Source organism: Anopheles moucheti, chromosome 3 (genome assembly GCF_943734755.1).
Source record: "Anopheles moucheti chromosome 3, idAnoMoucSN_F20_07, whole genome shotgun sequence".
Taxonomy (NCBI): domain Eukaryota; kingdom Metazoa; phylum Arthropoda; class Insecta; order Diptera; family Culicidae; genus Anopheles; species Anopheles moucheti.
This window is the reverse complement of record NC_069141.1, coordinates 27,499,790-27,513,560: the sequence shown is the minus strand read 5'-3', so window position 1 is coordinate 27,513,560 and position 13,771 is coordinate 27,499,790. Positions and strand designations below refer to the sequence as shown.

General features: G+C 43.7%; 2 protein-coding genes across 2 annotated transcripts; both read left to right on the top strand.

Moving 5' to 3' along the window:
• Positions 1-1,730: 1,730 nt before the first annotated feature.
• Positions 1,731-5,468, top strand: LOC128302637 (phospholipase A1-like). The gene is made up of 5 exons (XM_053039502.1): positions 1,731-2,043; positions 2,138-2,401; positions 4,593-4,784; positions 4,905-5,181; positions 5,408-5,468. Exons 1-5 carry the CDS (start codon positions 1,731-1,733, stop codon positions 5,466-5,468), a joined length of 1,107 nt encoding a protein of 368 aa, XP_052895462.1.
• A 1,058-nt stretch (positions 5,469-6,526) lies between these two features.
• On the top strand, positions 6,527-12,472 carry LOC128302636 (pancreatic lipase-related protein 2-like). The gene is made up of 4 exons (XM_053039501.1): positions 6,527-6,530; positions 9,808-10,104; positions 10,174-10,605; positions 10,677-12,472. Exons 1-4 carry the CDS (start codon positions 6,527-6,529, stop codon positions 11,336-11,338), a joined length of 1,395 nt encoding a protein of 464 aa, XP_052895461.1. The 3' UTR covers positions 11,339-12,472.
• The last annotated feature ends 1,299 nt before the right edge of the window (positions 12,473-13,771 follow it).

The following is a 13,771-nucleotide window of genomic DNA, read 5'->3' as shown; positions in this document are numbered from 1 at the left end:
TCTTCAATACACAATTCGCACGATTGCACAAAGCGATCACTCCACCTTGAAAGGGTGATTGCCGCATCGATCGCCATCAGGAAGTTATAATTACGGTTGCAGATTTTCACTGCAAAAAGGGCAATGAAATAAATAACAATTTTTAAACGACCACACTATTATGGCACTTTTTGTTCGGAATTTTCCATACTGGTAAGAGCGTTTTGCACGGTTTTATACGACAATAATTGCACACAGTAACGCGAGCCTTATACCGTTTATCTCACGTAAATCATGTACAAGGAAGCACGGCAATTTGCTTCACGCATTGCTTTGAGATGTATGTATTATTTAAACATTTAAAGAATTTTCGAGAACCTGCTTTTCGTGCATTAAAATTTCTTTTCGTTTTACAGCATTACTCAATATCATTTTCATCAAATATTCAAGTTTTTTCTGCACTGCACTTTTCTGTAGTTTTTTCTGAACAATTGCAACTGAAAAGTAGCATAGCACAACCGCAGTTTTGAAATTATGACCACCTCAAGGCACCAAACGGAACCGAATGCCCAGTGTGCGTTCCTCTAGATCAGAACGTGTTCTACCCCCTCCCGATTGGGGTCGTACCGTGCGTGTGATGCGGGCGTATAAAAACAAATTCTTTCTCACAGCTTCTCACCATTATACGGCCGCATCGTGACACGACCGGGTATCATCATCATCATCATCATCATTATTATTCATATACAAAACTCGTCTTTCCCACCCATCATCAAGCACACCATGCGGTGGTGGTGCCTAGCCAAACTGAGCATATTGCCACTTTTAATCCCCCACCCAAAACGTGCAGCGTGTGTGTGTACAACATCCAAATAGGATTAGCGAAATTCGTACGAGACATACACAGTCACTGCGAGCAGACTAGCCAGGCAGAAGCAGTTGCTCACTCAAGTGGGTTCGATTGAAAGTGAGTGGGGAATTAGAACGTTTAGGTTGGCGGGAAACTGCTTCCATCGCGGCTGAGATCCACCGACTCCGGATACTGCTGGGCTTCCATTTCAGTAGCCTTTCGGACGTTCGGTCCTTAGGATCACACCGGCAAAAGTAGCCTCACGAGTTCTTTGCTTTGGCAGTGTTGCCAGCGAGAATGGGAGTCGTCGTCTGAAGTGAGTATACGGCTCCGCCCGGATCGTTTTCTTCGCTGCGTTGCCATCCTTCACGCATTTCATTTCATCCCGCACGGAGACGGAGACGGAGACCAAACTCCCTATTCGATCCCCACCCTACTCTAACCTTCGAACAACCAGTGTAAGACACTTCGATCGTCAGTTTGTTGCATTGTGCAATAAGCCGACATCATCATCATCATCTCCACGGTCCCAAATGCAGCAAAGTTGTTAATTTTCAGTACGATTCCCACAAAATCGATCGACCAGCCGGGCATGCGTTTGGGATGTGAGGCAGAAATAGAAGTGCGAATGCAATCCGACTGGATGGACGTTGAATTGTGATGAAAGTGTCTGTGAAACACGTCAAATTACTGCCTCCCAAAGTAGGACGCCCCAACGTGTGGTCAATTTAGTGTACAGAGTGGCTCAAAAAACGAAACGCTCAGTGCCATCCAACAGCAAACGAAATTCCGATGAAACAGTTGACAATCTGCACGATCGATAATCGATTAAAGTTATTTCTCGTCGGTCGATAGTGAGAGTGACGACTGCAACCGTGATCAAGTGTCCATAGGTCGTAAAATGTGCCATAATCATCCGCGCAATCTGTCCCAGTGCTTTCGCCTTGTTCTCCTCTTGTTCTTCATACGGGACATTGTGAGGGCGCACGAGTTCTCGATAGGGCCCTGCCAGTTCCAATATCTCGAGCCGTGCACATCCAAAACGATCGCGTTTTACATCTTCTCCAGCGAGCACCCGCAAGATGGCCCCGTACTGCTGGACGCTATTGATCCGCACGTGCCGGAACACATTTCGCTTAACCAAACCAACAAGCTGATCGTACACGGATATGGCGGTAGTATCGATTTCAACGCTACCAAAATGATCCGCAAAGGTAGGTAGGGACGGATGGCTAGGGGACCAACAAACCAAACCCATCGACAAAATCAATACACTGCTTTCATTCTCGTTTGCATTGTACCTGCCAGCGTACTTGCGAAAACCGAACACGAACGTCTTCATCGTCGATTGGGGTAAACTGTCCCGGCTGCCGTGCTATCCGACCGCCGCCTTCAACACCAAGCAGGCGGGCGAATGTACGGCCACGTTCCTGATCGGGTTGCAGGCGAACCATCCGGAATTTAGTACCCGCGATCTGCACGCCATCGGTTTCAGTCTCGGTGCGCACGTGCTGAGCTTCACCAGCAACGCGCTGGAGAAATCGATTGGCGTCAAGTTCCGCCGTATCACAGGTACGTAGCCGCAGTACTCCAGATGAACGTCGAGCTCATATGTTTTGCACACGCACAGCAAGCGGTTCCATGCGCAGACACGGTCTTTAACCCGTGAGTAGTGGTTCGCATTGACCGAGTGACAGTTTGGCATAATTTTCTATTTCTCTACCGTCCCGTACCGAACGGGGGTACCCTTAGTCGATAATGCGTATTTTTAGTCTCATTGCGTTCGTTGCACTGCAAAATCGGAACGTTACAGCTACGGCTAACATTGCTTTTCTGCGTAAACCCGTTTCATCGTAAACTTCCGAATGATCTACGAAGTCCGATCGCGTTCTATCAAGATCGCGAAAGTGAGATCAAACTCAGCTAGCGAGTGGTAATAAATTTGCTAAAATATTACACCAACATACATCCACTCTTGGACCTGCTTTAGCAACTCTCTCGCATTAAAAAGCTTTCCATGTGATTACCAATTTCGTTCATAAAATGTGAGTTCTTGAAACATTGAAACAGCAGTTCGCCGTCTTGTTGCAATCTTTCGTAATTGTTAGACTCCGTAACGGTTGATTGGTTGATCAGATGCTTATGAAGGTGTTCGGTTTTACGGTGCATTATATACCTGAACTGAACTGACCTAGCTACCTAGTGCAATGATCCTTTCAGCTAGATAAACCAGAAAACAATGATCGTACGAAGCTCATCTGTAACTCGATCGCGGAAGTTGTAGGTTGTACTGGCAGAATTTTAAAGATTATCGCAATTTTCTGTTAATGAGCTGCTTAAATTAACAGCGCCTGGTAGCGTGTGTTACGCTAGTTTAAATAGTCAGAACAGACCACAAAATAATCTAAGTAGACATTTAGTTCCAAGATATAATTTATTAAACATTGATCAAGCTTCGAATTACGGTCCTTTACTTTAGTGTTCAAGAGCTAACTTTAAAGTAATCTAAGCTCTCTGAACATGGAAATAATTTTGGTTTTTAAATAAACTTTTGGCACAATTTACTTATTTATGTATTTTACGTGATGGTGTTGATCTTCTTCTTTATCGACACAACAACCTCAAGAGGTCTAGGCCTTCTGGGATTTCTGGCTTCCTTTGACTATTTCTACACGTTGCTGAAGAGTCAGTCCTACGTACTGGGTGTGCGTATTACTTTGTTTAATAAAACCATGAAAATGTTCATTAAGGACTTATTATAGAAAAAATTAGGATACCCAAGATATGATGGACAAAAAATATAAATAATACTCTAGTATTTTCCAGCTTAACCACTCATTTAAAACACTTAAGTTGCTCAACAGATCTATATGCCATATGAAAAAAGAAAATAGTACCTTGTGAAGGCCACATATTTCTTATTCATTTTTATCACTTTTTTTCTAAATGTCTATGATTAATTAACACCCTTTCTTGACACTATTTCAATCCGCTCCGATATGTTCTGTCCACGCGAACTGATCTTCGGTTGAAAGTGAGAACCATGTCGGGTTTTGCATATTTCTCACTGGTACGATATTTGCCATAAACAAACAACCAGCGTGACCCACCGTATTCAGAGAGTGAGAGATAGGGTCACACATTAATTAACGAACCTACAAACATGGATCAGCGATCGGTAAAAGCTGCGCGTAGCAGCGAAAACCTGTTCATCGTGTTTTCTCGCTATGCGCAAATGCTAATTAACCATTGAATTGAAGTCAAATTGACCGCCAATTGTTTATCCTTAAAGGTATCAGGCACACAAACACACACAAAAAATGCTTACGCTTTATTGCATAACCACGCACTGTTTGGAAGATTCGAAAAGTCTTCATTTTTAAATGGTTGTTCGTTTGATCTTGCCATGCCGGCCGTGTAGTACACAGCATTTCCGTACCTTCATCTCGGCACGAACGACTAATGTCAATGTCATCGACGCCCGTCATACTGTGCCATGTGGTGTACGTTTTAATTTTCTACAATTGCCTCCAGCAGTTTATGTCAAGTTCAAAGCACAAAACGTTGCGAGCAGATAAAAAAAAAGAAAGCCCTACTTGCATGACCATCGTCGTTGTGTGCGGTTTTTTGCTGCGTTCAATGTTGCTACGCAATGCTTCCTCAAACAGTTGTACGAGGTCACGTTCCAACAAGATGGTGTCAATGGGTTATGATATGTACCACACATTTAAATTCCAACTCCCGCATCCATCCCATCCAACAGGTCTCGATCCGGCCTTACCGTTCTTTGCGACGGCCCGACCCCACTGGAAGCTGGACCAAAGCGATGCCGACTTTGTCGATGTGATCCACACCAATGCGGGCGTTTACGGGAAGATCGAAGCGTGCGGCCATGTCGATTTCTACATGAACGGAGGCCAAAATCAACCGGGTTGTGAAAAAGATTCAAGTGAGTGCCGATCGATCGCATCCCATATTGCTTCATGGTGTGGTAATGATGGAACTAATTTCGTGAAAGCATGTCCATTCGTGTGTTTGTATCGCCACCCTTAAACAATCATGATCCTTTCGACAGATCAACCCCTCTGCAGCCACAAAATGTCGGCCGCCTACTTTGCGGAATCGATCAACAGCAAGCACGGGTTTTGGGCGACACGCTGCACCAGTTACTTTGCATACTTTTTCGGCTTCTGTAAGTATCGTGTCGAGCAGCAGCAGCAGCAGCAATCGCTGATTGCCGGTGAAGATAGCAGCCGGCAGGAAGAGACGACGCAACCTGACGTGGCCCTCGGCGAAAACAACAATGTGCACGATACCAATCGCATACTGATGGGCGAGTACTGTTCGAATACGTGAGTAGCGCATCAATCCAATCCGAAACCCTCCGACTGCCGGAGTACCTGAGAATATTTCCCCCGGTTCCACGAGCGTTTTTGGAAACAATCAGTGGGTCAACACTTCCTGGTCCTACCGAAAAACTCAATATTTCGGGCATATTGGGACGCCAGTGACCTACTGAACCGTTTGCTAACAATAAATTTCTCGTACCATTTTACCTCGTCTCTTTCTCTTTCACAGTGTTGAGGGTGTATACTTTGTGCCTACGAACCAAAAGTCTCCATTTGCGATGGGCTTCTAATGGTGGATCCGCTTGGACGATGGACGTCGAAACTCCGGTGCAGGTTGCTTATTCTTGGCGCATAAAGTCTCATGTCGATCCAACATCTTCGACACTTCACGGTGGCATAACACCCGCGAACATTAGTGCCACACGGAAACCGGAAAGAAGACGGCATGGAATTCATTCACTTGGCTTCGCCATGCAGTAAGCAATCAGTACAGAAGATCTCAATGAATGGAGATGGTGGAAGATTTCACCTTGCCTCACTACTACCGGTCGATCGACGTCATGTAAAAAGTGAACCACACACTCGCATAAACTCGCATTAAGGTGAGAGGACACCAAGCTACCAACATGAAAAAAAAAACATAGGCTTGGCAATAAAGAGAATTAGAGGGCAACGACGCACCGAGCCGTCTCATTACTGCAGATCAACGGGGTGCGCAATCGAGAAGTGTTGCGAGCAGCGAATTAAAAAAGAGTCACAAAAAGACTACACATAACACACTGCCATTATTGGTGATTTATCGGGATCAGCTCATAAGGGGGCCGTACTTCTTGGGACTTATGACTTTTTCGTGGCGCATTTGCAATTGCCTCACGCGTGATGCATGGGGCGCGTGCGCGCGCAGTGGTAATTTGTTGGGTAGTGCTTTGATCAGTAGGTTAAGCGCACTGCCATCTATTTCCCGAACGACCTTCAACGATGCGAACAGCACAGAGTCTTCTGGACATGTGGATTGTCTGTCGCTGGAAAGGAAAATGGGTGATGATCATTTACAGACAAAAAAATCTCGATAGAAAATGCCATTTAGAAAGTATTAGGAGAGCAACGTGCAACAGATCGTGTAACACATTAGCGGCAGATTGAATCTGTTATTTGAAGCCCAGTTTATAAATGATTAATTAAACTAACTGTAACAATGTAAGGCTTTGTAACATACAACCTCCACTATGCGGGCTCAATGCGCAGTTAAGAATTTATTTAATAAACAAACAAATGAACAAACAAATACCATCCAACCTTTACACAATTTCACAATTATTGCAACAGTGTCAAAGTGGGGTTACAAATCATGTGTAAGTTTTATTATGGTTTTTAAACGAATCATTCCGATCGTCTGATTTGCATATGTGCACCGATGCGATGCTGCATTACAATTGTGCATTCGCGTTTACAGCTTTGTTCAACCGGTTTGCTTTTAATGTTTGCAACGCTTTCATGCTTCCCCAAAGTCAAAGGTGTCGAACCGTTATGCAGCTGGAAGTAACTTTATCCATTTTGCATAACTGTTGTGAACACATAATTGTCGTATACCAGTCTGGACCGGCAAAGTCCTCTGACCTGGTTTAATAGGGTGTGTGTACGATATTCTCTCAATGGCGAAGTCTGTCGCTGTTGAACTATAGCACTCTTACTTTATTCTTACATTACTATGCTAATCCTATCACTAAAATGACATAAAAAACAGTAAATTAAATAGCAAAGCAAGTTACATAATAATATGTAAATGCTTTAATTCAGTGTATTAGTGCAGCTGAAGGATGGCAGTTGAGAATAATTAGCAAATAAAAGTATTAGAATGCTGTAAGCTTCCCAAACGCGTACAAGATTCCAGAAGGACTGTATATTTAATAAAAAAAATGGAAAAGAAAACAGATAAAAATATAAAAGAACTTAATATTGCAATAAACATTACTAATTAAATGAAAAGTTTTGGTACAAATTGAAAAAGAAACGGTGTTTGAATAAAAATTATAAATGAAAAAATATTGAACAAAACATATAAACATAAGACTAGATAAAAGGAAATGCGATCGAAAAAGATAAGAAAACATAAGACAAGTAGAACACAATGATCGAATGCACCATGATGTAATAAAGTGAACAAATCACATTTATAGATAAATACTAAATATTGTTTCTATAAAGTCTTGACTAACTACCTCCCAGGTTTGCCACCCCTGTCCTAAACCACCCCTTTAAACGTGTGTCACCAACACATCCACACAACGCTCCGAGCTTTGATAAACAAAACAACCCCCAGTGTCAGCGACGGAACCTACGGCAAGAGCAAATCAATTGATGCCGGGTGTCGTTAGAAGTAAGCGTGTCGCATCAACTTCTAAACTGCGCTCCATTTCATTCATGTGTTCTAGTAAACTTTTGATTAGTTTTAGTTCGCACGTTTACACAGTGTTTCCATAGAAACGATACGCAACCAACCGTTTGCTGTCACTTCCTTCTTTCACCGTGCGACTGCCAAAACAATGCGGAAAGCAGGTGTAGCAAAAACGTTAAAGAAGAATCGACTTTCCGCTCAGTAGTCGGACGGAAACCAACTTTCACTCGAACCGTCCGACCCGTGGGTGCACCCAACAGCCAGTCAGAGACGAACCGTCCGGACGGATCGATCATTTTTTGGACAGTTTTCCGTGTTGTCATCGGTGAGTGAAAATCGATATCACGAACCAAACGCACAACTACGGAAGAATAGCTAACGAGAACTAGTGAAACCGTCGTCGATTCAGTGCGCCGAGGGAAGAGCCGCACCCGGCACACATAGGTTGCGCCAAACGCAAAAGGGAACAGAGAAAAAAAAGGGCCAAAAGGAGGGAAATCACACGTGCAAAACACTTTCGCGTCTCCATCATGTTGCGCGGGAACGCGTAAAGAATATTTAACGCACTCCGCTTCGTGTGTGCGACGGTGCGATGAAATGCAGCAGAATCGGTGAAATCGATTACGGTTTTTTGAGGCCCACCCACCATCAATCCATTAGTTTCTTAGTTTCATCCGTGCGGTAAAGGTTTGCGGATGCGTTTGCTAATTGTACGTTCCGTCCCGGTTTGGAGTTTCGTGTGAGTACAAGTGTGCAAAAGAAAAACCTCAACCCTGTCCCGTACTATTGCCCAGGAGGATGGGTGTGAGAATGTGTCTAATGGTATGTCTAACCGTTTCCGGTACAAACCCATCGTTCACGTTTTAATGACCGCTGCGACAACTTGTGGCCGTGTGCGTTTGTATTGCAGTGCGAAATTAAAGCGATAGTGTGTTTATTGTGATTGATAAGCGGTGTTTAGCGCGTTCACGTCGGCGTGTGCAGTAGTGCTTATCACAGCCGTGAAGCGGAAAACGTTGCAGAAGCAGATCGCTCCACATATCGGTGATGAGAGCAGCATAAAAATGGGAGGCGAGAATTGCGTTCGTTCTTCTCCGCTGTGGAACATGCTGCTGGCAGTTATGTTTCTTGGTGAGTGCCAGTTTATCATATCAAGGGAAACCATGACAATGACTAGTAACAACACGACCCCCCCCCCCCCCCCCCCCCCCCCCCCTTCTTTCAGGGTTATAACACAACGAACAGTTCAGGTTCAGTATCAAGTGTTCTTATCTTGTTAAGAGCTGATAGTCTATTTGCATTATCGCGAGAGTGATTGAGTACGCTTCCCTTATCAGCTGTTTGATTTCAATATTTTCAAACAGAAAGATAAAACCAACCACATTGACATGTCACAGTTGTAAACAAACTTTTTAAGAAATTATCTTTATACCATAAGCGTTATGCGAAATTACTACTTTTAACCGTAAAGTTGTCAACCAAATTTACACACGTAAGTTGGCAACCAGCATACCCAGCTATTCCATACGTTTTGACGTATACAATTAACGGCTTTCGTAGCTAAACAATGCTTTCTATTTATATTCTTGCAAATCTTTGTAAATCGGAATGTTAAATGAATATAGAACTATGATGCAAAATTATACACATTTTTTATATCACACATATTATAATATAAAAAAGCAACAAGTAATAACATTCGAAACAAGTAATCCTTCGTATATTCGTAATCAATCATTCGGGGATCATTCGTAATTAATTAAAAAGTAAAATGTACATATAAAAATTGTATTCAAATTTGCTCGCAATAACATATTGCTTGGAGAAATAACCATTATGGACGTATGGTTTGCCGCTGAGTTAGAAGAGTGGAAATGGAATTTAATGTACTCTTCACAAGGTTTTGAGTAATGTTGTAGAGTACTTTGCTGCATGTTGCTCGTAGATGAAAAAAGACTTTCTTGTAAATTATATTTTTAATTTTATGTAATGTATTTATTTATAAGTTATTTATTTATAATTTTATTAAAAAGTTGGGAGGCTACTGAAAATGTCAGGTCAATACAAGCAATGAATCAAAAGTAATTGCAGTTTAAAGTTTAAAAAAATACCCGGGTATCCGGTTGCCTACTTAAAGGTCAAATGGCATAATCATGAGGGTGTTACTATAAACATGTATGTCTTAAAAATGCGTTTGATATATTAATTGTTGGTCTTCCGATTCCTTACAACAGCTTTACTGTTCCTGCCAAATTGCCAACCGGTACCGGTCTCCGTAAAAAAGGGACGAAGTAGCTTCAACATCGGAAACTGTGTCTGGATCGTTGACCGTCCCTGTCCGGATAGCGATATTCGGTTCTATCTGTTTACCCGATCAAATCCCGATGATCGACAGTATATCCACATCGATGAGACGTGGCAGCAGTCCAATCTTAGTACGTCCTACTTCAATCCATCCCATCCTGTTAAGGTCATCATCCATGGTTACAATGCAGACATGTTTCTTACACCGCTAATAAACATGAAAGGAGGTACAGATTGCCATGGCTTTACTTTTTAGGGGTTCTTTTTAACATTGCCGTTAATTCCGTTCCTTCTAGAGTACCTTTCGCGTGCGAATTATAATCTATTCTACGTTGACTGGAGTGATCTTGCCCATGGGCCGTGTTATCCATCGGCCGTACACAACACGCGCCATGTTGGCAAATGCATTGGTCAACTGGTGCAGCGAATCATCGATGCTGGGACGGATAATATTCATCTCGTTGGGTTTTCGCTAGGCGCACAGGTGACGAACTACGTGTCCACAACGGTGAGACCCTTCCGATTAAAGCGCATTACCGGTCTGGATCCCGCAATGCCACTTTTCATTACGGCAGCTGCAGACGATAAGCTGGATCCTACCGATGCGGAGTTTGTAGATGTGATCCACACGAACGCGTTGGTGCAGGGAAAGATCGAACGGTGTGGACATGCGGATTTCTACGTGAATGGTGGAATATTACAGCCCGGTTGTTGGAGCTCTGGACAAAGTGAGTACCGGTGATCATTATGGGGGTGTTAAGACTCCTTGTCGCCTAATGTGCAACCCCTTTTCTTACAGACCCGATGGCTTGTAGTCATCACCGTGCACCGGACTACTTTGCCGAATCAATTCGCAGCCTAACCGGCTTTTGGGGCTGGAGTTGTCAAAGCTACGTGTACTATCTGCTTGGCTTTTGTCCCCAGAATAACGTGCAAGTTGTCGCGGGCGAAGATTGCCCGGCCGGTACGGAAGGCATGTTTCTAATATCGACCAATCCGGCCTCACCGTTTGCAATTGGTCGGTGGTCTGGTTTCAGCTTACCGCAGAAGAAGGATTCCGTCCTGCACAAGCACGGTCTCAATCGGGATCCCTTCATCAGCGATATCGATCAGTGGGGAAAGCTGGAAAGTTCCTTTAACAATGTGGACCACTTTCCGACACCGTACTCGCAGGATCCGAACCAGAACAACGACGAGTGGCCATACTTTAATCACATCGGTACCAACGAAGTCACGAAGGACCACATAAGAACGATTCTTGAGCAGGATAAATCTCGCTACAGTGGTGATCGGTTACCGCTAGCAACCAGCACACTGGCCACTACGATCGCTACACTAGCGCCACCTAGCGACAACGAGATTGACGATGCGTTCTACCTTCAGGATTTACGGCGACGGTTACAGCAGAAGGAAGCGAGCGTGATGCAACACTACACCATGCCAATGTTCAATTCGCACTAGTGCATTTCAGGGCACATGGACGCCAACATGTCTACATCCGTCAGTGGATGCATTCTTGCGCCCACGCCATCCGATTATCGTACCCTTTCATGTTTTACCAGCTAAACAGTTTTCGAAACACGTCATGTTTATCTAATTAATGAGTCTCACACGTTCAGTTGATGGAGCGTATAGAAAGTGAACTATGGTAGACAGCAGGAACCGGTTCTTGAGGTGGTAAACAGGAAACACAATTAAGTGCACTACTCTCCACCCACCCGGAAAAAAACCCTGATTCCATTGTCGACCCGAGTTGCAGAGAGACCTGCTCGTTTTTTTTGTTGTTTTATATTACTTCTTACCCGATAACTCCACTCTTTATGGAAAACGCGTTCAGGCGTACAGGGAAAATGGTTATTCAATCACCTCCGTTCGGCCCGCTGACTGCGGTTCTAATCAGCCTACTTAGAACGATTAGACCACAGCACTGGTAGTAAGTGTAAATAATAGGAAAAAAAAAGCTAGTAACTAGTCATCAAACGGCTTCGGACCCGGGAATATTTGGGACGTATTGTGGTAGCGTAACACGTTTATCTAAGTCACTGTGCCTCATAAACCGTCATGGACGGTGACAAGGGCCGTACGTTTCGCTCCTGTGTGCCTTCGCGTAGTGCCTTATAAATTGTCCTTCCACGATGGCGATGGTTTCAGTGTTTCGGTGGTAGTTATGGTGGAAAAGTGCGTTACGGATGCCGGTCGATCATGAAGATCAGGAAGGCTTTGACGTTTGTTCTTCTGCTACAGGCAGGTTCGTAGCTGTTCGTAGAACATGGTAGTGCCATTTCGTGTGTGCTTTTGTTGTACTGAAGTTTAGGTAGTTTTAAAAACAGCTTAAAATATGCTAGCAATTCTGTTTTAGTTATTAATTAATGATGAAAAGCACAGCAGCATAATATCTGCAAACGCCAGAGATCTTAGTGTATTGTCGTTTGGAAGACGTAAGATATAATGCAATAAAAGGATACTTATTACTGTTACTGTTAGTGCAAACGGAGTAAGGCCCAATTGACAATCACTCTCACTTTCCATCGAAAGTTACCAGCGGCGAATCAAACGGTAGGCGGAGTAGGCGGTCGCCTAGGGCCTCGCCGTGTTCGGGGCCCCAAACAATTTGTGCCGTTTGTGCGAGTTTTGGAAATTTAGTAGCAGACTTAATTTATAGCACAAAATCAAATTAAAAAGGAAACAATTTGATCGAAAATATCTGTAGCCAATGCTGTGGCCGACAAATATTTTCTTGATCTTTATTATAAACTATTATTAAACTCGTAACCGAAGGAGCAGACCTTTTCACGTTGGCTGTTGGATCCAGACTCTGTTGTGCAGACTGCTAACGCTGCACGGTCTGTATGTGTGTTGTATCCGTGAATACAATCCCTTGCATTGTTTTCAGTGCAACTGCTTGCGCAGTTGCGCTTGTAAGGACGGGGAACTGTATTCCAGGAATTGCTGTCGTTGTTGGGGATTGCGACTGTTCTCTATGTGCTATTGTCCTCTCTTGTTCTCTATGTGCTGATGCGTCTGGGAGTTGTGGCCGGTTCGCCACAATACTCTCCCCTATGTTTTTAAGAACCTGAGTGGGATCCTCACGTGTCGTCCTGAGGATGTAGTGCGAGGTTCCAGTGAAGGTTTACCAGGAATATCTTGCTGTTGTTCGTTATGTACGAATGCTGCTTTAAGACGGTCGATGGATATGGATGAACTTTTTCCGTTGATGTCTACTATGAAATATTTCTTTTTTCGCCGAATGACGCGGTAGGGTCCATCGTAGGGTGGAGTTAAAGGCGGTTTGATGGCTCCGGTTCGAATAAAGACATGTGTGCAGGTTTCCAATGATTTTTGGACAAAAGGTCGCTGTGTAGAATGATGGGAGGTGGAAGTTGGCTTAAGCTTTGCCATTGTCTTTTTTAGATTTTCAACGAAATCTGTTGTTGGCTTGGTGCTGGAGTTTTCGTTGGTGGCAAAGAATTCCCCTGGTAGTCTAAGCGATGTACCGTAGGTTAATTCAGCTGCAGATGCTCCTATGTCGTCTTTGCATGAAGTTCGCATTCCGAGTAATACTATTGGTAATGCTGATGTCCAACTGGGGGTGTTGTGACATTTCAAAGCTGTTTTGAGCTGGCGATGCATGCGTTCTACATGTCCATTTGCTTGAGGATGGTACGGTGTAGTACGCAGATGGTTTATTCCAAGAAGATAGAGAAGTTCTTTGAAGAGTTCGGATTCGAATTGTCTGCCTAAGTCTGTTGTTAGCTTGCTTGGTACGCCAAATCTGGCGATCCAACCGTTGACAAACGCTTTTGCTACTGTTTCGGCAGTGATATTTGGAATTGGCATAGCCTCGGGCCATCTGGTAAACTTGTCTATTATGGTAAGACAATATTGATTTCCCTC